Consider the following 27998-nt stretch of genomic DNA (forward strand, 5'->3'; position numbering starts at 1 on the left):
ATCATTTTAATCAGCATATTTTATTTGAATTATGAAAACACTATAAATATTAAATCAAGGTACAGTCAAACCTGGATTACTGCCATTTCTTTTAATGATTATATGGCCATACTCTATGTAGTATTAAGTACAATGTCAGAATCCAAAGACAGTGCTATTAAAGTGTAGTATTTAACAGGTTTTTTTTTTTTATTATTTTGATAAAGCTGAGAAGGGCTTAAACATCTAATAACTTTTGTGAAGGAAGCCTTGCTATTTTATGGACAAATAGTTTTTAGCAAAATTCACACAAAATTGTCAGCAGGAATGATTTCTTTTATAGAGAATACAGTGATTACTGTAGCTCTCTAAAATTACCCATCTATATTCATGTGATTAATGCAACATGGAATTAACAAATTTAAATGCATAATACTGGAAAAGTAGAAATATAGATTTTTATAGTAAGGCAAATTTGTGCTGAATACATTTAGTATTTTCTCTCCTGGGTTGGAAACTGAATTGTGTTTAATAGCTCAACATTTTTAATTGGCTTTGCAATGATAATAAATTGTTAAACACATTTTTAAGTGGATTTCTAGAGTTTTCAAATATTTAACTGCCACCTACATTTTCATGTCTACTAGGAAGCAAGCAGACAATTACTTTACATAAAGTGTGATGTTATTATTTTTAAGTGGTTTTCTGGTTTTTTTCACCCACACTTTTTCTGGTTTTTTTCACCCACTGCTTATCCCTATGGGCAAGTCTTGATAGAGGTTTTCTCAGCCTAATAGTGTAGTGGCTTAAACTAGATTCTCTTGTCAGAATGATCTTATGGAAACCAGTTTTAGATGTGTAGTCAAATAAAAGGATTTATAAGGTTAGTGAAATGACAGTATAGCATTGAGAGTAGACCAGGGAGATCAAGGAAAAACAAAAGCCAGCCAAAGGACTTTAGGTAAATCTGAAACTTTTCTTGACATGTTTTTCCTACCTTCATTTTCTTATCATTGTTTTTGTTCTCCATGTTTTTTTTTTCTTTTCCTACTGTGAAGTCTAAAAGGAATTGGTATTGCTAAAGAATGTGTTACTCTTATAGAGCAAACAAAACTTCTTTTGAAAGCAACAAAGAGTATCAACAGTTTATCCAACTTGACTTTTCCTGTAGTTTATATGAAAGTGACTCCCTAGATAAGTGGAAGACTCAACCAGAATGTCTTCTTGGTATGAAATAATGTCACTTAAATCCCTAACGTACTTTGCCAGTATATTCGGTTCATAAAATTGTGAACATTTCTCATCCATCCAGCAAGTATTTGTTGTGTGTTATTGTTGTTGTTGAGCAGCTAAATCTTGTTTAACTCTTTGTGATCCCATAGACTACAGCATACTAGTCGCCTCTGTATCTCCTGGAGTTTACTCAAAGTCATGTCCATTGAGTCAGTGAGGCTATCTAACCATCTCATCCTGTGCTGCCCCCTTCTCCTTTTGCCTTCAGTCTTTTCCAGTATAAGGTTCTTTTCCCAGTGAATCAACTCTTGGCATCAAGTGGCCTAAGTATTGGAGCTTCAAAGCCAGTCCTTTCAATGAATAGTCATGTTTGATTTCCTTTAGTGCTGACTGGTTTGATCTCCTTGCTGTCCAAAAGACTCTTGTGTCTTCTCCAGCACCACAGTTTTAAAGCATCAATTTTTCAGTGGTCAGCCTTCTTTCTGGTCCAATTCTCACATTCATACATGACTACTGGAAAAACCATAGCTTTGACTGTATAGACCTTTGTTGGCAAAGTGATATCTTTGCTTTTTAATACACTGTCTATGAAAGTGAAAGTCACTCAATCATGTCTGACTCTTTGCAACCCCATGGACTGTAGTCCTTGGAATTCTCCAGACAAGAATACTGGAGTGGGTAGCCTTTCCCTTCTCCAGGGGATCTTTCCAACCCAGGGATCGAACCCAGGTCTCCCACATTGCAAGCCAATTCTTTACCAACTGAGCCACAAGGGAAGACCAGGAATACTGAGTGGGTAGCCTATCTCTTCTCCAGCGAATCTTCCTGACCCAGGAATCAAACCAGGGTCTCCTGCATTGCAGGCAGATTCTTTACCAACTGAGCTATCAGGGAAGCCCAGTACATTGTCCAAGGAGCAAGTGTCTTTTTATGTTTAATGGTTGAAGTAATTGTCCATAGTGATTTTGGAGCCTAAGAAAATAAAATCTGTCACTGCTTCTACTTTTTCTATTTGCAATGAAGTGATGGGACCAGATGCCATGATCTTAGTTTTTTTTAATGTTGAATTTTAAGCCAGCTTTTTCAATTTTCTCTTTCACCCTCGTCAAGAGACTCTTTAGTTCCTCTTCACTTTCTGCCATTAGGGTGTTATCATCTGCATATCTGAGGTTATTGATGTTTCTCCCGGCAATCTTCATTCCAGCTTGTGGTTCATCCAGTCTGGCCTTTTGCATGATGTGCTCTGCATTTAAGTTAAATAAGCAGAGTGACAATATACAACCTTGTCTAACTCCTTGCCAAATTTGGAACCAGTCAGCTTTTCCATGTCCAGTTCTGTTGCTTCTTGACCCGAATACAGATTTCTTACGAGATATGTAAGGTGTTCTGGGACTCCCATCTCTCTAAGCATTTTCCAGTTTGTTGTGATCCACAGCGTAGTCAGTGAAGCAGAAGTAGATGTTTTTCTGGAATGCCTTTGCCTTCTCCATAATCCAACGAATGTTGGCAATTTGATCTCTGGTTCCTCTGCCTTTCTAAATCCAATTTGTATATCTTGAAAATCTCAGTTCACCTACTGTTGAAGCCTAGTTTGAAGGATTTTGAGCATTACTTTGATAGCATGTGAAATGAGTGCAGCTGTACGATAGTTTGGACAATCTTTGGCATTGCCTTCCTCTGATTTTAGAATGAAAACTGACCTTTACCATCCTGTGTCCACTGCTGAGTGGAGAATATGAAACTTGGGAAGGTCTTAGAAGGAAGCGGAGATTTGGAGGAGACAGTGGGGTGAAGAAAGGCATTCTGAGCTGGGGAACCATATAAGCAGATTCTTAGGAAAAGATATTGTCTTCTTTAGGTGATAGGATAGTAACTTAACCAAGTAAAACATTCTGATTCCTTTTCATGAACAGTGGAGGTAACACTGACTATCCAAGATTAGTGTAAACTTACGAACTTCAGAACTTCAGAATTCCAGGCAGTAGGAGACCGACCATCCCAATAATACAGTTAATCAAGTACATCATTCCATTGGGGGGATTAAAAAAGTTTATGACTTTGCAAGTATTGTATGAGAAAAAACAAAAAAAACAAACTTCTTTCTCAGAATGAGATATTTCAGTTGATCTTTATAGAAAACAACACAGAAAATATTTTCCAGAATTCTTGATCTTAATCTGGGGAATTATTTGGAAAAGTTTGGTGTTAATAGCTATAACCCTGGCGCCTTCAGCTCGAGTCAGAATGATAAATCTCCTCACATGTTTTCTTCATTTAAAATTTTTCCTGAGTTTGACACATGGATAGTGGGAAATTAGGAACTATGACGCTATTCCCCAGCTTCCTTATGAGACCCCCATCTTCCATGTAGCATAGATTCCATATGATCAGAAGTGAAACTGGAAAAGAAGTTAATTATTGCTGTTCTGCATCAATTTCACTGCTCTCTTGTTTTTAATTCTTGGTTTGTATTAGTGACCTTTTCTGTGTTTGGGCAAGCTTCCCCTAAGCTTTTATCCAGTGATTAAGAAGCATTCATTATGCACTCTGTTTGACATGGTCATTACTTAATGTTCACTTAACAAAATTCTACAAGACTAAATTATCACAGTGGGTGAAGGAACAGATGGCCAGCTGGCTGGTATCCATGCCTGCTTTGTTTCATGCTTTCTCGTCTGCCACAAAGAAGTCACATACGAGACCTAAGGAGGCCATGCAAACAGTAACTTGCCTGTCCAGCTGTGTTTCAATGTCCTCAGCTATGAAGTCTGGGTAGGCACCCTTCCCATCTTAGTGCTCTGGATTCCTGAGCTACAGGGCTCTCGCTGCCTCATGGTTAACATGGCAGTCACAGAGGCCAGATTCTGAGAGTGAAAATAGAAATCCTTTCCTCTACTTTCTGTCATTGGCTTTAAAATCAAAACTGCTCTGCTAAGATTTCAAAAGCAAGAGCTGTAGTTTTGTAGAAAGAGTGCACCTACTTTTAATACCTATGTATAAGATTATCCGCAGTCTGGTATTCTACAAATTACCACAGCCTTCAGCAGAGAAAATTGAACTTGGCTCCAGGCTTCAAATTGGGTTGTCGCAACCTGCTAAGTGTGGATAAGAAAGAGCTACAAATGAAAATGCATCCAACCTCTAAACTTTAGGTTTTTGTTATAGACTGTGAAAGGTAGTTTAGATTATATGCTGTTATTCCTAAAATTATTAATAATTTTCAGTCAATCATCATGTATTTATGAAGCAGCATTAGAGAATCTAGTACTTTATCAGAGTCTATGGAGATATAAAAAAATACAAGGCGTAGGCAATCCTGTGCAAGAATAGTTTATAACTTCATCAGGAAGACAAGAGAGACACATAAAATAATTAGAGAAGGAAGCAGTGTACAGTGAGATGCTAATCACACAGTACAGGCAGCAAGTTCAGTAGAAGCCTGAAAAAGGTGAAGAGCTGTCAGAGAAAGATTGATGGAGAACATGGAAATTTTGTAGCTGCTTAGAGACACCATGTAAAACAGTGAGATTGCTTGATGCTTCTGAAACCTGGGCTCAGATATTTGCTTATAATGGAAATACATTGGTCTCTGTCTTTTCTCCATGCCCTGTCCTAGTGACGTATAGAAGAGGAAGCAAACCAAGGTGGCTAATGGCAAACTTGAATGATATCTTACCACTTTGTACCACCTGCTAATGTGTATTCTGGAGCTCGAATTGTATTTTGCAATGCATGGTATGTGCATTCTGACAGATGCGCTTTTCAGACAAGTGATTTGCAGACTTCTACTTGGAAATAACTCCCTGATTTTTAAGGGCTTTTTAAGTAATTAGAAATTATTACGATTTCTGGGCATTACCCAGAGCTGGTTTCCTATAATCAAGAAGCAGAAAGGGATTTTTTTCCCCTCTATGGCTCAAAAATGTCAGGTTTTTTTTCATTTAGGTTGGATAGTATTTATGGTTCCTAAAGTTTTATGGGATGTTTCACTCTCTTACTCTGTTGGCCATGTAAAGAAAAGGAAAGCACAACACTGATTATCATGATTGTCCGTACTTTAGATACCCATGTTTCCTTTAGATTTTAAAAAGGTTTATCCTGTTGACCCAAGATTTCAAGGTGTACGTAGGTCTTCTGTTACTAACTTCAACAATAATAATAATTACTTAATTTCATAGGACATTCTTCAGTTTATAAAAGGATTCTGTATACTATGTTAATGTTCATAGGCATAGTATGCCAAAATTGATGTCTTTTATTTTAGAAAGAAAATGAAAGGGTAAATTATCTTTTGTCTTGTATTCACTATATATTGTTCTGTTAAGGATAACATCACATAATCAATCAGAAAGTAAGTATTATTGATTAAGTAAAGGTGTCCTGAAATAGCATGTTTTGAAGAATTAAAAAAAAAAAAAAATATATATGCATTGTGACTACAACCTGAAGAGACAAATTTCTGTGTGAGTTATAAAGCATTCTGAGTTGGTGGTGGGTTTAGGAAGCTTATTTTGGCCTCAGTGCAGGATGGACAGGGGAAAAAATGTTAGATGGAGCTATAGTAACAGTTGTCGCTTTGTAAATGATAGATCCTTTAGTTCTATTTTGTTAATAATTTTAAAAATCCATATGAATATTAATATTTAATCATATCTATTGAGGAAAGAGAACACAACAGATATTGTTATACAAGTGATTATATGTATTTATAGAAATAATTGACTTGGATTGATGTTTTCTAATTTGGGCTGGAGAAGACTCTTGAGAGTCCCTTGCACTGCAAGGAGATTAAACCAGTCAATCCTAAAGGAAATCAACCCTGAATATTCATCAGAAGGATTGGTGCTGAAGTTGAAGCTCCAATACTTTGGCTGCAAGATGCAAAAAGCTGAGTCATTGGAAAAGACCCTGATACTGGGAAAGATTGAAGGCAAAAGGAGAAGGGGGTGGTAGAGGATGAGATGGTTAGACAGCATTACCAACTCAATGGACATGAATATGAGCAAAGTCCAGAAAATAGTGGAGAACAGAGGAGCCTAATGTGCGCTAGTCCACGGGATCGCAGAGTCAGAAGTGACTTAGTGGCTAAACAACAGCACCAACATGGAAATCATGTGTATCATGGCTTTCTCTGAGTGTTGACTCACTGTGTACTGCCATGGGCAGGCCCGACTCTACACTAGATTAAAGGGTAAAGATTGACTGCAAGAAATCTTAATTCTTTCTTCAGTACTTCCTTCTATCTAACAGTGACAGGTCCTCCCTGATGCCACCTAAACAGCCACTTCTGCACTCCTCCTTGAGACTTCTAAAAATTTAAACTGCTTTCCTGATCTCCAAAATCATCAAAACTCTTTACCACTCTGTGTGATGAGAGCAAAGTGAAATTCGTTTTAGCTAAGCTGGTAATGGTTAATAAATGTGAGTGCTTTGTCAGCCAACTCTAACATTAGATGAGGGTTTCCTTATTCAACTTCTTTGCTACAAGAAAAAACTACTTGGGGACTGTTGTGGTTTGAAGAGCACCTCTCTAAAATTCCTGTCTGTCACGAATCTCAGAATGTGACCTTATTTGAAAACAGTCTGTGTTAATTTGCTAGGACTGCCAAAAACAAAATACCACAGCATGGGTGACTTCAACAATAGAATGTATTTCCTCACAGTTTTCAAAGTGCAAGATCAAGGTGCTGACAGGCTTGGTTTCTCCAGAGCCTTTCTTCCTGGGTTGTCATCATTACCTTCTTACTTTGTCCTCACGTGACCTTTCCTCTGGTGATGGTTCATCACTGATGTCTCTTGTGTGTGTCCAAATTTTGACTTCTTAGATGGGAGATTGGATTGGGTTACAGCCCATATATATGAACTTCTTTCACCCTTATTGCCTCTTTAAAGGCCGTATGTACAAATGCAGTTATGATCTGAGGCTCTGGAGGTTAGGGCTTCAACATGTGAATTGGGGGTGGGGGGAATACAATTTAGCCATCACAGGGGCTTTGCAAATGTAAGTAATTAAGGATTTTGAGATGAAATTATCCTAGATTTGGATGGGCCCTGAAGGATGGAGGCAGAGATTGGAGTTATGCTGCTATGGTCCAAGGAACACCAAGAGCCAACAGAACCTGGAGAAGACAGGAGGGTGTCTGCCTAGTCTTCAGAGGGATTGTGGCCCTCCTGACACATTGACTTCAGACGTCTCTCCTACAGAACTGTGACAAAATAAATAACTGTTCTTTGAAGCTACCAAGTTTGCAGTAACTTGACAGAGTAGCTCATGGAAACAAGTACAGGGTCCTTAAACCCTTTCTGATCACTAGTTGTATCAGTTTTTTCCTTTGGACAGTTATATATAAAGAGAGTCCAATATTAATCCTTGAGAAGAAAGTTTATCAGTAGGGTATTTTAAAAAATCTCTCTTTAGCTCCAGATTGTAATTTTCATAATCTATTCAAATATTTTATGTTTGAGGAGAAATTTGTTCATTTTGCTGATTCTCCCCTTAAATGGAATATTTTAGATTTATCTATACTTTACCTTTCTGAATGCATTAGAAAATACCCTGAAAATATAGACAGTTATTTTTTTTTTTCCCTCAAATGGCTGATTTTATAGTTTACATTTAAAAGAGAGGAGGAGGAGAAACCAGGAGGAAGAAAAGGAGGAGAAGCAAATAGTGTCAAAAATGGTTTGAAAGCATCAGTCATGTGAATATTACCAGAATAATTTCTTCTTTTTCAACTAGTTATAGAGAGGCCATGACTCCAAATGGAAACTGCCAAAATGTTCAGACCTCATTAAACATAAAAACAACACTATGATATGATTTTAGCATGTTTTTAAGACAAGAATTTGGAGTGAACTTTTGGGTCAAAACTGTTCCTATTTGATTGTACTGCTAGAATGAATGCTGAAACAATGCTCTTTTTATGACCCTATTGGTATTTCCTTATTACATAATCTAAAATGTGCATTCATTTTTAATATCTAAATGCCAGTGTTTGAGAGCATAATTTGTAAAATTGACTGTATCTATATATATATTGTCACAGGAGAGTGTTACCCTATTTACTTTCTAATAATCTACTTTCACACTATACAGAATTAATGATTTGGGGCATAGTCTCTAAATGTGTGAAAAACTAACCATCCTACATATATAGAAATCACTTCTACTCTCTAGAGTTGGAATTGGGAGAAGGTCAATGCAGAAAAGTAGAAAATCATATATAGATCTATTGCTTTTGTAAGTGATTAATCTTGTTGACATGTTTATATAGCTTGCATTAAAATGCCTGGAGAGCATGCTGTTGACTTCAGTTGTTCATTAATATTGATCATATGCTGTCCCCATTGTGTTAGGAGTTACTTAAAGATTACCTACAAAAGTATTACAGCATTACTGATTTTAAAACTCCGATGCCTCTTGTATCTTGAAAGTCCACTTATACTTTCACTGTTAAGAGTGATATTATCAAATATTGTTATCTAATCAGATCATTTCAACCTTTATGAATACTAATCAGAACTGAAGTTCATAACCACCACTCTGCATACTTCTGTATACCTGTAATACAAAAAGAAGCAAATTTTTGAAGTAAGAAGGAATTGAGGTTTCACTTGTTTTTACAAGCTCTGAGTGGTTCAGTAAGACTCATTTGTTTTCAGAATTTGCTCTACTATTAAATTGTTAATTGCTATAGATTAGTGCTGACATGTTACAAAAAAATATATCAGGTGCCCTAAATATTCCAAAATTTTGGCAGCAAAAATCATGGATGTGATAATATTACAAACATTTGTTAATATGATGGCACTAAGAAAATTATAGAATTAATTTTTCAGAAACTATTATGTAAACAAAAAATATTAATACTGAGCATAGTATATTGACAGTAAAAGATAGTCATTAAAATTACCTTATAAACTGGATAAGTAAATATTTTCTTGAGTTGTTAGCTTCCTCTTGTAGCAGCTGACAATAGTAACTCCACTTAAAACATGCATCAGAAATAAGTAGCAGAGTACAGAGCACATAATAGATACCCAATAAATGAGTGTTATGCTGAAATCAGGAAAAATAAATAAAAACACTTTTATGCTGAACAAGGTTAGGGTCAGTTTCTTCTCACAGTATGAGAGCAATGTAAATGCTATATGTGATGATCATTATTTATAAATGTGTGAACACCTTAAAATGATACCTACTTACTTTCAGTATCAAGATAGAGAAGACTGTTAGATGGGGAGGAAATATAAAATCAGAAGTTTCCTAGGATCTTTAGTTCTCATATGATTAGTCCGCTTACCATTTGGAGAAAGAAACCTGCAAACTCTTGACACATTTTAATTGTCACTGATTAACATCAAACACAAAATATTTTGGCTACCATGAAAATTTGGTGAGTTGAAACCTTGGGCTACATTTATCATCTTTATGTACTAACTTATATTCTGATTATTTCATCTTGCTAATGCTTCAAGTGAATGTCTTTATTTACACAGGAATTGTTCAATTAGGAGAGCAAAACACTATTGATAGGATTGTATAATGTCACATATTTCTCGATTATGTATTTGCTAAAGAATTAAGAGTCTTTTCCAGTGAGTCAACTCATCGCATGAGGTGGCCAAAGTATTGGAGTTTCAGCTTTAGCATCATGGGGTCGCAAAGAGTTGGACACGACTGAGCGACTGAACTGAACTGAACTGAAAGAATTAAGATATGTGCCATGAAATTAAAAGACGCTTACTCCTTGGAAGGAAAGTTATGACCAACCTTGATAATATATTAAAAAGCAGAGACATTACTTTGCCAACCAAGGTCCGTCTAGTCAAGGCTATGGTTTTTCCCGTGGTCATGTATGGATGTGAGAGTTGGACTGTGAAGAAAGCTGATCGCCGAAGAATCGATGCTTTTGAACTGTGCTGTTGGAGAAGACTCTTGAGAGTCCCTTGTACCGCAAGGAGATCCAACCAGTCCATTCTAAGGGAGATCGATCCTGGGTGTTTATTGGAAAGACTGATGCTAAAGCTGAAACTGCAATACTTTGGCCACCTCATGCGACGAGTTGACTCACTGGAAAAGTCTCTGATGCTGGGAAAGGTTGGGGGTGGGAGGAGAAGGGGACGACCAAGAATGAGATGGCTGTATGGCATCACCGACTCTGTGGACATGAGGTTGAGTGAAGTCCGGGAGTTGGTGATGGACAGGGAGGCCTGGCCTGCTGTGATTCATGGGGTCGCGGAGAGTCGGACACAACTGAGTGACTGAACTGAACTGAATCATTGTACATTTAGGGATACAATAATATTACACCTGTGGTACTCTAGAAGCTTATACCATATTAGATATTAGATATATATTAAATATTAGATATATATTAGATATTATTATATATATTAGATATTAATATTATATAGATATATTAGATATAGATTATTAGATATATTAGATATAGATATATTAGATATTAATATTATATAGATATATTAGATATAGATTATTAGATATATTATATATTAATATTAGATATATATATTAGATATATAAATTTAAAGAATTTGAACCTTAGAAAGTATAGAAAAGTTAGAGTATCTTAATTACCAATTGGAATGCCAAAAGATATTTATAACATAAATCTGGTAAGCTTGAATGGAGTTAGGCAAAAGATGTGGTTATCACTCATTATTGCCACACCCTTTTTTTTAAAGATATATTGTAAGCCTACTGTGTGCCAACCATGACTTACCACAGAGAATTAGGGGTCTAATGGGGGAACATGCCACGTAAGCAGTCATTTCAACACTGTCATGAGTTTTCCAAAGGAGCATATGTGTGTGTGTTTGTGTGTGCGCGCGCGCATGCTGTCACTCAGTCATGTCCAACTCTTTGCGACCCCATGGACCATAGCCCACTAGGCTGGAATGGGTTGTCATTTCCTTCTCCAAAAGAGTATGTACAAGGCTTATAACATCAGTTTCACAGTTCAGTTGTTAGGGACAAAATAGAAAAAGGAAAGAAATCTATATGTTGGTCAGGTTCAGTTTCTTCACAGTGTAAGCAGCAGTATACACATACCAAATACATTACAAAATAGTAGTGGGGAAATTGGAGAAGGCAATGGCAACCCACTCCAGTGTTCTTGCCTGGAGAATTGCAGGGACAGCGGAGACTGGTGGGCTGCCGTCTATGAGGTCACACAGAGTTGGACACGACTGAAGTGACTTAGCAGCAGCAGCAGCAGTGGGGAAATACTAATATTTGGCAGCTGATTTCAAACACAGCTGAAGTGGAGTGTTGTTAGCATGGCAGAGACTCTATATATTCATGATATCTGATACACTCTGACCAATTTGCTGAAAATATTTCCATTTAGGAAGGTTTTGGAATCCTGTATTATAGGACTGTCCTTAGTGAGTACTTGCTAAATTCTGGAAGTATCTATCAAGATTGACTGTATTCATCTACAGATCTGTAACTGGGCAGGTGTAGCTTAATGGAAAAGACTTAGGTTTGTAGTCAGGCAGAATGCATTTAAAAAAATATATATCTTGGCTTTTGCAGTTAGACGCACACTCAACCTCTCTGAGTAAGCCTGTTTGTTTGTTTTTTGTTTTTTTTGCCTATAGAAAAAAGATATGTTCTTAACAAAGTATTGTAAAGAATACTATGTATTTCATGTTGCCTAGCAAATAAAGCACTCTTAAAAGATTAAATGCTTGCCACCTTTGCTTTATGTCATCTTCGTCATGTAAATGAAAATCACTGAATGTCTTGGAGTAGGAAAAATAACAGCAGCAAGCAGCCTTTGTAACAAGTAATCTTTCTCTGAAACCAGGATGTCAGCTGAGGTCAATTATATCTTTGCGGGTATAAATAAAATGAGCTCCAACTCTCTAACTCCTATCTTTGGGGAATTCCAGAGGCTACACCAGTATTCCCTGGTGGCTCAGAGGTTAACGCGTCTGCCTCCAATGCGGGAGACCTGGGTTCGATCCCTGGGTCGGGAAGATCCCCTGGAGAAGGAAACGGTAACCCACTCCAGTATTCTTGCCTTGAGAATCCCACGGACGGAGAAGCCTGGTTAGGCTACAGTCCACGGGGTCGCAAAGAGTCGGACACGACTGAGCGACGGAACGGAACGGAACACCAGTATTACTTGATAGACTTTGCCTGTGCCCCCAGGAAATATCTGTAGAGTGTCTGAGACTAGATAGCTGTCAGCTCGGTTTTCAGGTTCCCGTATCCACTGGATTCCTGAGTTCCTTGGGCATCATGTGCTGGAATTCTTCTTCCCTTCTGCCAGGAGGAGCCTGATGAATAGAACAGCCCTTTCCCTCTGATGTCCCCCAGTTCCATACATAGGTCTGTGTGTCTAGCAGACTTGGATAGTCCCGCAAAGACAGGTCATATAGTAGCTTTACAAACAAAACTGAATTTTAGGCATCGTGGTTTCTTACTAGCTACTTTTCTTCCCATATTACAGCCTCATAGCATACTTCTATGAGCACACCCCCTTGCTCCTTGAAGTTGACCCAGTTCTGTTTGCAGGGTCTCCCCTCCAGGGTTGCCCAAATCCATTCCTAAATCCTTCCCTTTACAAGGCAGAGCCGCTGACTCCTCCTCAGCCAAGAGCCAAGTTTTACTTTTCCAGAGATGCAGAAGGCATGAGTAAATGCAATCATCCCTTCAGGCGCATATTTGCTCCTTGTTCTTCCAACTGACTTCCATTGACCACTTCCCTCATAATCATGTTTTTATGCAGTACTTGGATGCAATCTTAAAAACGACAGAATGATTTCTGTTCGTTTCCAAGGCAAACCATTCAATATTACAGTAATCCAGGCCTATGCCCCAACCAGTAACGCTGAAGAAGCCAAAGTTGAATGGTTCTATCAAGACCTACAAGACCTTTTAGAACTAACACCCAAAAAAGATGTCCTTTTCATTATAGGGGACTGGAATGCAAAAGTAGGAAGTCAAGAAACACCTGGAGTAACAGGCAAATTTGGCCGTGATAACGAAATGAAGCAGGGCAAAGGCTAATAGAGTTTTGCCAAGAGAACGCACTGGTCATAGCAAACACCCTCTTCCAACAACACAAGAGAAGACTCTACACATGGACATCACCAGATGGTCAACACCAAAATCAGATTGATTATATTCTTTGCAGTCAAAGATGAAGCTCTATACAGTTAGCAAAAACAAGACCAGGAGCTGACTGTGGCTCAGATCATGAACTCCTTATTGCCAAATTCAGACTTAAATTGAAGAAAGTAGGGAAAACCACTAGACAGTGCAGATATGACCTCAATCAAATCCCTTATGATTATACAGTGGAAGTGAGGAATAGATTTAAGGGACTAGATCTGATAAATAGAGTGCCTGATGAACTCTGGACAGAGGTTCGTGACATTGTACAGGAGACAGGGACCAAGACCATCCCCATGGAAAAGAAATGCAAAAAAGCAAAATGGCTGTCTGAGGAGGCCTTACAAATAGCTGTGAAAAGAAGAGAAGTGAAAAGCAAAGGAGAAAAGGAAAGATATAAGCATCTGAATGCAGAGTTCCAAAGAATAGCAAAGAGAGATAAGAAAGCCGTCCTCAGTGATCAATGCAAAGAAATAGAGGAAAACACAGAATAGGAAAAACAAGAGATCTCTTCAAGAAAATTAGAGATATCAAGGGAACATTTCATGCAAAGATGGGCTCGATAAAGGACAGAAATGGTATGGACCTAACAGAAGCAGAAGATATTAAGAAGAGATGGCAAGAATACACAGAAGAACTGTACAAAAGATCTTCACGACCAAGATAGTCATGATAACGTGATCACTGACCTAGAGCCAGACATCTTGGAATGTGAAGTCAAGTGGGCCTTAGAAAGCATCACTACGAACAAAGCTAGTGGAGGTGATGGAATTCCAGTTGAGCTATTTCAAGTCTTGAAAGATGATGCTGTGAAAGTGCTGCACTCAATATGCCAGCAAATTTGGAAAACTCACCAGGGGCTACAGGACTGGAAAAGGTCGGTCTTCATTCCAATCCCAAAGAAAGGCAATGCCAAAGAATGCTCAAACTACCACACAATTGCACTCATCTCACACGCTAGTAAAGTCATGCTCAAAATTCTCCAAGCCAGGCTTCAGCAATATGTGAACCGTGAACTCCCAGATGTTCAAGCAGGTTTTAGAAAAGGCAGAGGCACCAAAGATCAAATTGCCAACATCCGCTGGATCATGGAGAAAGCAAGAGAGTTTCAGAAAAACATCTATTTCTGCTTCATTGACTATGCCAAAGTCTTTGACTGCTAAGTCACTTCAGTCATGTGCGACTCTGTGTGACCCCATAGACGGAAGCCCAACAGGCTCCCCCATCCCTGGGGTTCTCCAGGCAAGAACACTGGAGTGGGTTGCCATTTCCTTCTCCAATGTGTGAAAGTGAAAAGTGAAAGTGAAGTCTCTCAGTTGTGTCCGACCCTTAGCGACCCCACGGACTGCAGCCTACCAGGCTCCTCCATCCAATAGTACTGGAGTGGCTTGCCATTGCCTTCCCCTTTGACTATGTGGATCACAATAAACTGTGGAAAATTCTGAAAGAGATGGGAATACCAGACCACCTGACCTGCCTCTTGAGAAACCTGTATGCAGGTCAGGAAGCAACAGTCAGAACTGGACACGGAACAACAGACTGATTCCAAATAGGAAAAGGAGTACGTCAAGGCTGTATATTGTCACCTTGCTTATTTAACTTCTATGCAGAGTATATTATGAGGAACGCTGGGCTGGAAGAAGCACAAGCTGGAATCAAGATTGCCGGGAGAAATATCAATAACCTCAGATATGCAGATGACACTACCCTTATGGCAGAAAGTGAAGAGGAACTCAAAAGCCTCTTGATGAAAGTGAAAGAGGAGAGTGAAAAGGTTGGCTTGAAGCTCAGCATTCAGAAAAGAAAGATCATGGCATCTGGTCCCATCACTTCATGGGAAATAGATGGAAAAACAGTGGAAACAGTGTCAGACTTTATTTTTTTGGGCTCCAAAATCACTGCAGATGCTAACTGCAGCCATGAAATTAAAAGACGCTTACTCCTTGGAAGGAAAGTTATGACCAACCTTGATAATATATTAAAAAGCAGAGACATTACTTTGCCAACCAAGGTCCGTCTAGTCAAGGCTATGGTCTTTCCCGTGGTCATGCATGGATGTGAGAGTTGGACTGTGAAGAAGGCTGATCGCCGAAGAATTGATGCTTTTGAACTATGGTGTTGGAGAAGACTCTTGAGAGTCCCTTGGACTGCAAGGAGATCCAACCAGTCCATTCTAGAGGAGATCAATCCTGGGTGTTCATTGGAAGCACTGATGCTAAAGCTGAAACTCCAATACTTTGGCTACCTCATGCGATGAGTTGACTCACTGGAAAAGACTCTGATGCTGGGAAAGGTTGGGGGCGGGAGGAGAAGGGAACGACAGAGAATGAGATGGCTGGATGGTATCACCGGATTCATGGGGTTGCGGAGAGTCGGACACGACTGAGCGACTGAACTGAATTGAACTGAAGGACTGGCATTGGCCTTACTATCAGTTGTTTGCTTTTTTCACTCCCTCAGCATTGTAAGTAGAAAATGAAAGTGTTAGTTGCACAGCCATGTCTGACTCTTTTCAACCCCATGGACTGTAGCCTACCAGGCTCCTCTGTCCATCGAATTCTCCAGGCAAGAGTACTTTGTGGGTAGTCATTCCCTTCTCCAGGGTATCAATAGAAGGGAACATGAAAAATATTTCTTTTCTTAGAAATCACATCGCTCTCTTGTTGGGCCAGAAATAGCTTTATCATTTTTGTTTTTAAAAAGTATTTTCCTACTAGAGGGAATTCCTCAAACTCAGTTTTCCCCATATTAGTTGAGGTTTTTGTTTTTATTTTTGAGAAATCCTGAATTCTTATTAGGCTTGTTTCCTTATCTGCAAAATTGAAAGATTGGATTAGATGATCTGTAACACACCTTATTTGTTTAAAATTATATATTTCTTGGGCTTCTCTTGTGGTTCAGCTGGTAAAGAATGCGCCTTCAATGCAGGAGACCTGGGTTCGATCTCTGGGTTGGGAAGATCCCCTGGAGAAGGGAAAGGCTACTCTCTCCAGTATTCTGTCCTGGAGAATTCCATGAACTGAATAGTCCATGGGATCGCAAAGAGTCAGACTTGACTGAGTGACTTTCACTTTAACAAATATTTCTTAGGTTATAATTTTTTTTTTAGCAATTACCTATTGGCTATCAGTTATCAGTTAATTAAAAAACCTGTCATGTATTTTTGTATTTTGAGTGAGTGAACTGATGAGTCAAAGCTTACTTTTATTTCATTCTCCCTTTCCCATTTGGCTGATTCTGTAAAGAACGTAGGTTTTAGGGTCACAGATTCTTGGCTTGAGACCGAATGCTTCATTTGTAATGTTCATTTGAGAAATATTATCTAAAATTTCTGACCTACAGTGTTTAAAAAAAAGGTAAAAGAGAATAATATAGACAACGACCTCTTCTAGTTCTGGGAGGAATAAATGAGATTATTTATCTGAAAGTAATTTGTGACTTGTCTGGCATTGTTAACGTTAATTAATTTGAGAGGAGGGAAGAATTAGAAAGTGAGAAAGAAGAGGGAGAAAGGGTTCAGTAGCATGGTCTGCATCTCTTGGTGATGGGAGAAAATGGTCCCTGGTGTTGCATCTTCTTCCTGTCTCAATCACTGACAACATACCATCTCAAGGGCAGGTGTTGGTTGGTTTAGTTGACCAGTCCTGCAAGGCACAAAACTGCCTACTTGAATAAATGTTTTCTTTTTAATTGGTATGGAGATATCTGAAGAAAATTATGGACCCACTGATTTCTTTGCACTTTTGGAAAGTCAGCCGTGCAAAGCTCTTGACAGCATAGTTGTCATATTGTTGACTATTTCATGCGTATCTTTATTAGATTATATAATTATTGACTGTCATGGAATGTTAAATGTAAGAAACACTATCAAAGAGCTGCTGGAGGAGGTAATAGAATTATAAAATATTGCAGGATAGCATTCTCAAACTCTTAAGGGCCTCCTGCTGTTAACTTTGTGATGATGGTGAATTTCCTTTTCTGCCATTAAGACATTAAAGGGTTTTGACCCACACTTGAGTAGCCGTTCACTGTTGTGCTCTTTTATAGCCTTGCCTGATGGAGCCCCAACCCAGTTGACTCAAGTTACCATCATTCTCCTGCCTAACACTTTCACCTTCTCTCTAGTCTCTGCCGAAACCACTGGCTTCTCTTCTCCTGTGCCCTCCAGGACTCTGGAATTCATCTCTACATACAGAGTCAGACAGTTTAATGTATAACACTTGCTTTCTTTTTCTAGTGTGTACATCTTAACTTTCCTTCAGTGATTTTTGTTTCATATAAATATGTTCTAGTCTTTCCAATTTTAAAAAGGGGGGGGGGGTAAAATTCGACAGTGCTATATATTTTGCTTGGTCTTTCTTCATCTCCCAGGGAGAGCTTTTTCTTCCTTCAACTTGTCTCTTCTTTCCAACACTCAGTGTGGAGTCTGCCATGAGTCATTCAGCATCCTCTACGAAATCAACTATTAAATAGAATTAGAGAGGCAAAGGTTTACTGGGAGGAATAACTGATGGCCAAGAGGGAAAAAGCGCAAGAGTAGGAAGGATGAGCCTTCAGACCGACACAAGCCTGTAGACTCTAAAGTAAGGAAAGGACAGAAGGAGTATTGCAAAGAAAACAGTATTCTTAGATGCTCTGCCAGTTGAAAAACTCTCAGCCGTACCAAAGGAGTACCCCAGAGGCAAGAATGTCCCAGGAGTCCCAGGTTCAGGCAGAACTGATTCAGCTGTACACTCCCAGAGGTGGAGCACCACACTTCTATTGACTCTCAATAGAGGTACCAATTGGGGTATTGGTACCTCAATAGAGGTACCAGCTACCAGTCATTCTGGTGAAGTTACTTTTTCAAGGCTCAAAAATAACTCTCTATCTCTTCTCTATCTTTGCAACTTTCTATGAGCTACTTCCTATACATTGGCAAAAATTGTAGTTCTTTTGAAATATGCCCCACCACAAACTCACAAATAATCAATAAAAGTATTGCAACCAACCCATCCACTTCACTTGGCCTATGTGGTTACAATGACTTTTAAGTTTATGCTACTTTCACCAGCAGGGTACAAGAGCTCTTGCATGTTCTTATCTCTAGAAATTGCCATTCAGTATTGTATTTTAAACATGCAGAGGAGATTTTATAATCTGGAACCTTAGTAACAATGTTTTACTTAGTGCTAATACTTTTTGAATGTTTGATACGTATCTGTTCGGGGTATTTTATATGTTTGAATTCTTTTCATCTCTGTCATTGCCTTTTGAGGTAGATTGTATTATTATAGTATTGACATTTCACTGAAGATGATACTGAGTTGAAGAGAGGTTCAATAAATCATCCAAGACCACATGGCTAGAAAGTGGTGAAACCAGTATTCAAGCCCAGGCCATTGGTCTCCAGAGCCCTCATAGCTTCTGCATTTCCTGTAGCACTAACATCCAGAACACTTTTCTCTGTAAAATTGTTAATTGCAAGATGTTGACCCAGTGTCTGCTTTAGAGCATATGTGTCATGCAGCAGTATTGCTTTCTGTCTTTCAGGTCCCTGCACTCCTAATCCATGCCATAATGGAGGAACCTGCGAAATAAGTGAAGCGTACCGAGGAGATACATTCATAGGCTATGTTTGTAAATGTCCCCGAGGATTTAATGGGATTCACTGTCAGCACAGTAAGTCATCCACGGTCTTTGTGCTTTTATTATCACTGATTGCCAAGTATGCAAGTCATTATCATTCTTGTTTGGAGTAGAATGATCGAATCTTTGAGCCTGCTTCTCTCCCACTGGATACACCATATCCCCAGCTGAGGACTTATCCCTAGACTGTGTTTCTGTTCTCCCAAGGGTGTGGGAAGCTAGCAATCTTCTGTCAGCCCTTTTCACTGTCGTTCAGCCATATTTGCAAAATGCTGCTTTTATATTGATCGGATATCTATGTCTTTCACATGTGTCCTAAAGCTACATTCTTCAAGCTTCCCAGACATTTTTCTGTTTGGGTTCAGAGATGATACCTAAAAGAGAAAACTGCCCACTCTGTCCTTTCTGTAGGCCAGTTTCCTCCATCTCACATGTTAGCATTTTTAGTGTGAAAATCTTTGAAAGTTCCGAAAGGGTGTTATCTGCCCTTCTCTATTTTATCCTTGTTCTTGTTTATCCTGAAGTTAAACAAAATTTGTCCATTTGTGATGATTTCTTCTTAGAAGTATGACTCAACATTATTGTCCTTCTGAGTATTTCTAACAGTAAGAATATGCCTTTGTATACTCTCACCCTCTTCATCTAAGAACCCTGTTGCATAGGAAAAAAAAAATAGTTCAGATGATATGCCCCCAGGTTCAAGCCCTGCGTCTAGACAGGACACTGGACAAAGTCCTGCCACTGGACAAGATACTGCCTCTGGACAGTATCCCATTATGAAAACTTTGTTCTCAGTTCAAGGGGGAATTCTGCTGTAGTGTGTATGCTCCGTGCTGTTGCTGCTGCTGCTAAGTCGCTTCAGTCATGTCCGACTCTGTGCGACCCCATTGACGGCAGCCCACCAGGCTCCACTGTCCCTGGGTGCAGGGAGCCCTTAACTGAGGGGCCCAGGTGGGGTGGCCAGACTGTTTCCCTCTGGATACTGCTCTGACACTATCCTCTTTAGGTGATCAGGTGAATTGTCAAGGCAGTCAGGATTCTGGGCTCAAATCCCTGTCTTTCCAGAGATGTTTTGTGATATTCATGTGTAAAGGCTGAGCAGCGATTCTATAACAAGGAAAAATCAGCCTTGGTGACTTTGAACTCAGCCTGAGAAAATTCACGAGCTTCTCATTCCTTGTGGGTGATTGAACCCAGTTACAAGCAGTGTACATATTGCAATAGGCTGTATTATAACAGGCCTCTACAGAAATTCCACACGTTCCTGGCCATTGCAGGTCTCCAGAGAAGTACATAATGTTCTCAAAGTCTCAGAGCCAGGATGCACTCTAAATTTTTTGCTAGTGGTTGAAAATCTGGCTCTGGCTGACAGACTCCACTTTTCCTTACTCATTCCTCACACATTGGTCTTAATCGTCACTGTAGTATTCATGGCTCATGTATTCGTTGTCCACTCTAAGCCACTTGCCATTCCCCTATTCCCCTCCCTCTGATCAATACCCTATACTTCAAGACTCAGGTGCTGTAAGACCTTAAACACATGCTTAAGGTTTATGGGGAACTGGAGACTGAGGAATTCAACTTAGAACTGGGATTTTGTGAGCTAAACAAACTGGTGCCTCTTCTCTGAAGTGCATCATTATTAGAAGCAGCAGAGAATGGAGGGGAAAAAGACTGGATTTGGAATCAGAGACCTGGATTTGAGACCTAACCTCTAAGTTATTGGATAAGTGGAGCCAGTCACTTGACCTTTCTGTGCTTGAAGACATAGAAATAGAGGAGTCAAACTAGAAATAAATGATCTTTGGTTCATACAGGATCGATGAGGTTTATGGTTAAATGGGTAGCTTGCTTACTGTACATAGGTTATCAAGTCTCCATCTTTATAGATAAAATTGAAATGGATTATATATTGGGAAAGCAAATTTAAAAGTGCTGGAAGCCCTGAGGTCTTTTCCAAGTGGGATAAACAAACAAACAAAGCAGCTCTTCAGTTCCTTGCAAGAACTGCTAGGGAATGAAGTGTGCTTTTCACAGTGGTAAGAGTTCTATGGCCTAGAACTTTGCTATTCAAAGTGTAGTCATGTGTCAGCATTGCATGGAAGCTTGTTGGGAATGAAGATTGCCAGGTGCCACCTCAAACCAACTAAATCAGAAACTGTATTTTCAAAATGATCCCATCCCCAGTTGACTCCCACACATGTTGAAGCTTGAGAAATACCGCACAAGGCTTTCAACAGCTAAACCCAGGCATCTCATAGGTTAAGTAGCAATTATGCATTCAGTTGCATAACCATGCGTTATAGGCAAAATATTTATTATGTTTTGGCTAATAAAAGCTATATTGAAAATCAATGAAAATGAGAGATGGACCAACATAATATGAACATTTCATTTGGGAAAAGAATTGAAAACAATTCTTCAGGCATCCATATATAGGAGGGCTTATGAATTTAGTTCTGTGTGACAGATTGTGAAATAAATATCTTTGGGAATATAGCTTAATAGCTAAAGAATTTTAAGTTTTATGATACAGGAGTGACAAATACATAGTTTAGTGTAACAACTATTTTGTCACTGTGTTACAAATTAGAAGAAAGGTTTCTAGTGCTAGCATTAATATTATATATGCATTTTTTAAAAAAATTAGATTTTGGCTTGAAGAACAGTTCTAGGTTTGTAGAAAAACTGAGCAGAGAGTACAGAGAGTTCCCAAATATTCCTCCTCCTCTGTAGTCTTCTCTGATATTAAATTCTTACATTAATATGGTATATTTGAACCATGAGGTTTTGCTTGGTGGCTCAGTCCAAAAAGATTTCACCTGCAATGGAGGATATCCAGGTTTGATCCCAATTCAGTTCAGTTCAGTTCAGCTGCTCAGTCGTGTCCAACTCTTAGCGACCCCATGAATCACAGCACGCCAGGCCTCCCTGTCCATCACCAACTCCCGGAGTTCACTCAAACCCATGTCCATCGAGTCGGTGATGCCATCCAGCCACCTCATTCTCTGTTGTCCCCGTCTCCTCCTACCCCCAATCGCTCCCAGCATCAGAGTCTTTTCCAGTGAGTCAACTCCAACAGCCCTCCCTAATTCCTTTTCGGCTTCCCTGGTGGCTCAGATGGTAAAGAATCTGCCTATAATGCAGGAGACTCAGGTTCAAACCCTGGATTGGGAAGATCCCCTGGAGAAGGGCATGGAAACCCATTCCTATATTCTTGCCTGGAGAATTCCCTGGACAGAAGAGCCTGGAAGACTACAATTCATGTGGTCATAAAGAATCAGCAACGACTGAGTGATTAACACTTTTTAACACTTTGTTAAAATTGATGAACGGATATTAGTATATTAAGTAAAGTCCATAGTTTACATTAGGATTTGCTGTTTGCATTGTACAGTTCTATGGATTTTAAAAATGCATATCATGTGTCCTCCACAGCCTTGTATAGAATAGTTTCAACTAACCTAAAAATCTCTGTGCTCTGTTTATTCATTCCTCTCTCCTTATTCCAAACCCCTGGCAATCACTCATTTTTTTTTTAAACTCTGTGATCTTGCCTTTTCCAAAATATCATACAGTTGTAATTCTGCAGTGTGTAGCTGGAATCATATAGTATGTAGGCTTTTCAGACTAACTTGTTTAACTTAGCAACATGTATTTAAGTTTCCTCCATTTTCTTTTGTGACTTGATAGCTCTTTTGCTTTTAACCAGTGAACAATATTCCACTTCCTGGATGTACTACAGTGTGTTCATTCATTCACCTATTAAAGAACATCTTATTAATAGTTGATTCTCCTTTTGGCAATTACAAATAAAGCTGCTATAAACATTCATATGCAGGTTTTTGTGTGGGCTTGAGTTTTCATGTCTTTACTTGACTAAAGACCTAAGAGTGAAATTCTTATGGTAAGAATAAGTGAAGTCGCTCAGTCATGTCCAACTCTTTGCGACCCCATGGACTGTAGCCTACGAGGCTCCTCTGTCCATGGGATTTTCCAGGCAATAGTACTAGAGTGGATTGCTATTTCCTTCTCCAGCGGATCTTCCTGACCCAGGGATTAAACCCGGGTCTCCCGCATTGTAGACAGACGCTTTACTGTCTGAGCCACCAGGGAAGTCCTATGATAAGAGTACATTTAGTTTTGTCAGAAACTGCCCTATTGCCTTCCATCGAGGCTGTGATATTTTGTATGCTTGTCAGCAACGACTTAGTGTTTCCTTCTTTCACAAGCATTGGTTGTTGTCAGTGTTTTGTATTTTAGCCATTACAAATGCTTTTTTGGTAATGAAAACAGTGTGAGGTTATAACTTTAGAAGACTTATATTGATTAGTATTGGTTTTTAATATAGAATTATCAAATTATATGTTTTTAAAATATCATATATTAATGTGTACATATGCATATATATGCGTGTATATATATATTTATGTTTGCATGTATATATGTGTGTGTGTGTAAATTATAAGATATAAATTATAGGATAAAGTGAATACAAGGATGTCTAGAAGTTGAAATTATGAAAGGCATTTTTGAGCAACCACTTTTCTGGTGAGAACTGCATTTTGGGCTGGCTAGAAGTAATCATATATTTTATTTGTTGCTTAGTTACAAATCTAATGCCTTAAGGGAGAATTCTTTCTTTATTCTCAGAATTCTTTGCCCATCTTACCACTGAAGGCATTCTCTGAATTCTTTCATACCTGTGCAAGGCTTTGGAACCTTCAGTTTCTTTTAAAAGAACATGTTTTCTTGGTTCCTATTTTTTGAGGAAGAAGAGTTGATCTAGGTGCCCACCAAACCCTAAAAAAAAAGTTAAAGCGGGCCCTTGTAATCAGATTAGCTCAAGATAATCTTTAATCCCTTTTAAAACTGAGAAAGTTGACCAGAAAACACCACAGAATCTAAAACTTTCCTCTTTGTGTATGTGTGCCAAGTAGATTCTGTTGTGTCCGACTCTTTGCAACCCTGTGGACTGTAGCCTGCCAGGCTCCTCTATCCATGGGATTCTCCAGGCAAGAATACTGGGGTGGGTTGCCATTTCCTCCTCCAGGAGATCTTCCTGACCCTGGAATTGAACCTGCATCTCCTGCGGCTCCTGAATTGCAAGTGAATTCTCTACTGCTGAGCCACCAAGGAAGCCCTTTCCTCTTTGTACATTATGCAAAATGTTGTAAACCAGTTTGGTCTTAATTTTATACTATTGACTAATAGATTCATACACTCAATAGATACTTATTGGGGACATGAGTTATTTTACTTTTTTAACACGTTTCACTTTTCTCAGAGTTAGTCAATGGTATTTGCTATTTTGACAATCACTGTTAACTGGATTAATTTCATATTTGTCAATTACATATGGTTTCTGAAGGCTAGTGCTTGTTAAACAAAGAGAATCTGATCCCTCTTCAGCTCTATTGAATCACAGTCTTTGGTTGGTATCCTGGATGCAGTTAAAAGCATCTATATGATCCTTAAGTGAATCAAGCTTTAGGACTACTGGCTAAAAGAATGACCTGTAATTTCCAAATTGTTTGGGAGGAAGCTTGTTTACAGGGAGAGAATTCTGGATTAGACCTGGGTTTCTGATGCAGTTTTATTTTGATCAATTGATGAAGACTCGGTTAGCATTTAATGTTTCTTTGCTTCAGCTTTCTTATCCGATGATTCAGTTCAACTCAATAGACACAGAGAACTTCATACTGTATTATGTGCCGGGAATAACGCGTCTATACAAAGTAGAATTGATAATCCTTTGTCCTGATTCACTAATTAGGATATTTGTTAGAACCAGATGAGAAGTTTTAGAACATACTTTACATATCTTAAAGGGTTCAGTTCAGTTCAGTCGCTCAGTCGTGTCCGACTTTCCGCGACCCCATGAAACACAGCACGCCAGGCCTCCCTGTCCATCACCAACTCCCAGAGTTCACTCAAACTCATGTCCACAGAGTCAGTGATGCCATCCAGCCATCTCATTCTCTGTCGTCCCCTTCTCCTCCTGCCGCCAACCTTTCCCAGCATCAGAGTCTTTTCCAGTGAGTCAACTCGTCGCATGAGGTGGCCAAAGTATTGCAGTTTCAGCTTTAGCATCAATCCTTCCAATGAACACCCAGGATTGATCTCCTTTAGAATGGACTGGTTGGATCTCCTTGCAGTCCAAGGGACTCTCAAGAGTCTTCTCCAACACCACAGTTCAAAAACATCAATTCTTCGGCGCTCAGCTTTCTTCACAGTCCAACTCTCACATCCATACAGGACCACGGGAAAAACCATAGCCTTGACTAGACGGACCTTGGTTGGCAAAGTAATGTCTCTGCTTTTTAATATGCTATCTAGGTTGGTCATAACTTTCCTTCCAAGGAGTAAGCGTCTTTTAATTGTAGCATATTCCAAATGGATGAATATTTTAAAATATAACGCTTAGTCCTATTGGTCTTTAATTTTCCCCTTCTCTTAAAGTTTTTTCAATTGTAAAAAATGAGTTGTGGCTCAAGGGGAAGGCTAAATTGGAGCTTTATCCTTTTCTATTTTAAATTCCTCTTACATCCTTAATTCTAATAGGTAATTATTATTTTGTTAAATTATTCTTTCTAATTTTAGCTTGATGGCCTCTTTATTTTAGCTTGCCCACTAGAGGATCAATTTGTCCTATTAAAGTATTCACTTCAAAACTGCGTGGAAACTTAACCTGGAGTTATTACTGACACCTGCAAGCTATAGAATTACAGTGCTAAATAAAGACCTCTAACGAAACTTCCAAAATAGACTTGCCTCCAACCCCAAAAGATTTCTGACTATAGATTGAGAATTCTGATTTTTCTGTTCACTGAAGACTTTACAAGTCAACGTTAGCCCCTTTAACTCTATAAGCCAAAGGTTTGCAAAACTTGGTGTGCATATGAATCGTCAAGGGGTACAGAAATATATTCAAATTCCTCTTGCTCATCCATAGAGATCCCAGTTTAATAGAAGTAATTTTGTGCCCAGGTCTGTCTGTTAACACTTACCCTAGTGAAACTAACACAAATGATTCTAGAACACTGGTTCTCACCTTGGTTGCACGTTAGAATCACCTGGGGGCTCATGAAAAATACTGATGCCTGACTTCCACCCAGGAGATTCTGATTTAATTGGTCTGGGGTATGGTCTAGGCATTAGGAGTTTTAAAAACCTCCCAAGATGATTCTAATGTTCAGCCAAGTCTGAGAATCAGTGTTCTAGAACCATACCGTGAAGAATTACTATGTCTTAAAGATACCTAGCAGAGGAATACTCAAAAAGAAACAGAGCTTAGGATAAACAAATGTACCTGCACACTAAATGCATAATCAGGCAACCTTGTCGAATTTTTGTCTTTCAACCTTTACTTAATAATAGGAAATCATCTTACAGCAAGAAACCCTCAACTGATTGAAAGAATTAGGCCAAAGGAAGATTTTAACTTACTGTTCTTAAAATATGTTATCTGTTAATCCATCTGCAACAGTCAGAGTTCCAAGGCATTTTCATTTTCTTGTTTTCAGTCTTTTTAGAAGCCTCACAAAGAGCACTGTCCTGGCAGAGAAATGCAATAGATGTTTGCACTGAAACACTATTCAAATATAGACATAATCTGGGATTTTTTTGCCATGAAAATTTCAGATATTGTCGAACTCAAAATATTTGAAAGTCGCTATTTTAAATGACAGTTAAACATTTTTTTCCCGTTAACTATTGAAAGAAATTTGATTGTCAGGAAACCATAATTCTGAATATGTTAACAAAAATATGTTAAGCAAAATTTGCCAGAAAGATTAGACTCATGAAGGTGATGTATTTATGCTAATAGATGTGACCTAAAATGGATTCACTTATGATTTTATAAAGAATCTCTCTAGTAATAGAGATAGTACCACAAATAGAGCTTAAAAAAGAAATCTGTTGCATGTAATCCAAATTTCCCAGGCCTATCAGTTTATAAAGATGTTAACTTTGATTTCCAAATTCCTGTTGCCCTTAGCTGCTATTTTCCAATGTCATTTGCCCCAGTGGGGCCTCATTCTCCCCTGAATTCTTCCTCAGTCAGGCTAGGAGTTTATTTATTTATGCACTTGACAAGTGATTTTTGAAAGCTTACTTACTATTCTTCAGGCTGCCACATGCTTAGGAATGAGTACAAGCTCCCTGGCTTTTCCACTGGTTCCACCTTGAAAATGTTGCTAAGGGCCAGCTGCTTTTTCCTCTGGCAACCCAGGCACCTGAAACTGCACATGGTCTGAGGGACCGTCAGACCAAGATGAGCCATTTTAAGGACATTGGGCTCGACCATGTTCCCTGGGACTGGAGGTTCACAGGACTTTTCCCAGAGCCTCGCACATCTCTTTATGGATGTAACCACTCAACCTCCTGCCCTAACTGCTCCTTCTTCTTTTTTTATTTTTAATTGAGATACGATGGACGGATAACAGTATATTCATGTAAGGTATACAGCACTTTTTTCTTGTGATGAAAACTTTTGAAATCTACTCTTAGCAACCTTCAAATATGGAATACAGCATTGAAACTATAGGCATCATGCTGTGCATGACATCCCCAGCACTTATTTATCTTTTGATCCCCTTGATACACTTCACCCTCTCCTCCACCCCGCTGCCTCTGGCAACCAACAGTTTTGTTCTGTTCATCTCAAGCGGTGGTGATTGTTATCCTTGTGTATCTGAAGATATCATCAGATCCCACAGGTTGAGAGCTCAGTACCACAAGACTGCCCCCACCCCACTCCAGATACCAGTGGAACGCAGTAGGTCTCCAGGTTGCAACAACTTCTGTTGGATTTTGCTGCAAATGTGATGTTCCCTCTTATAGTTCTCTTAATTTGCACAGATCTCAGGAAAACACTTGCTTCCATTGACATTAATTTTGCCATGAAATATTCAGATAGTGTCAAACTCAACATACTTGAAAAATCTCTACTTGAAGTGACAGTTAAACAGTTTTTCCTGTTACCTATTAAAAGAAATTTGATTGT

The 27998-nt window shown here is 38.9% G+C and overlaps 1 protein-coding gene across 2 annotated transcripts in view; it reads left to right on the plus strand.

Annotated features, from left to right (window-relative positions):
- The window catches only part of EDIL3 (EGF like and discoidin domains 3), a 512079-nt gene that overhangs the window by 201929 nt on the left and 282152 nt on the right, over window positions 1-27998 (plus strand). For both annotated transcript variants that reach the window (XM_055430480.2, XM_055430481.2), the window contains one exon: window positions 18893-19021. In XM_055430480.2, the coding sequence (XP_055286455.1) occupies window positions 18893-19021 (129 nt within the window). The remainder of the gene's footprint in view (window positions 1-18892; window positions 19022-27998) is intronic.

The sequence above is a fragment of the Moschus berezovskii genome, chromosome 8 (assembly GCF_049115385.1).
Source record: "Moschus berezovskii isolate FMDL1 chromosome 8, NW_MosBer_1.0, whole genome shotgun sequence".
Lineage (NCBI taxonomy): Eukaryota > Metazoa > Chordata > Mammalia > Artiodactyla > Moschidae > Moschus > Moschus berezovskii.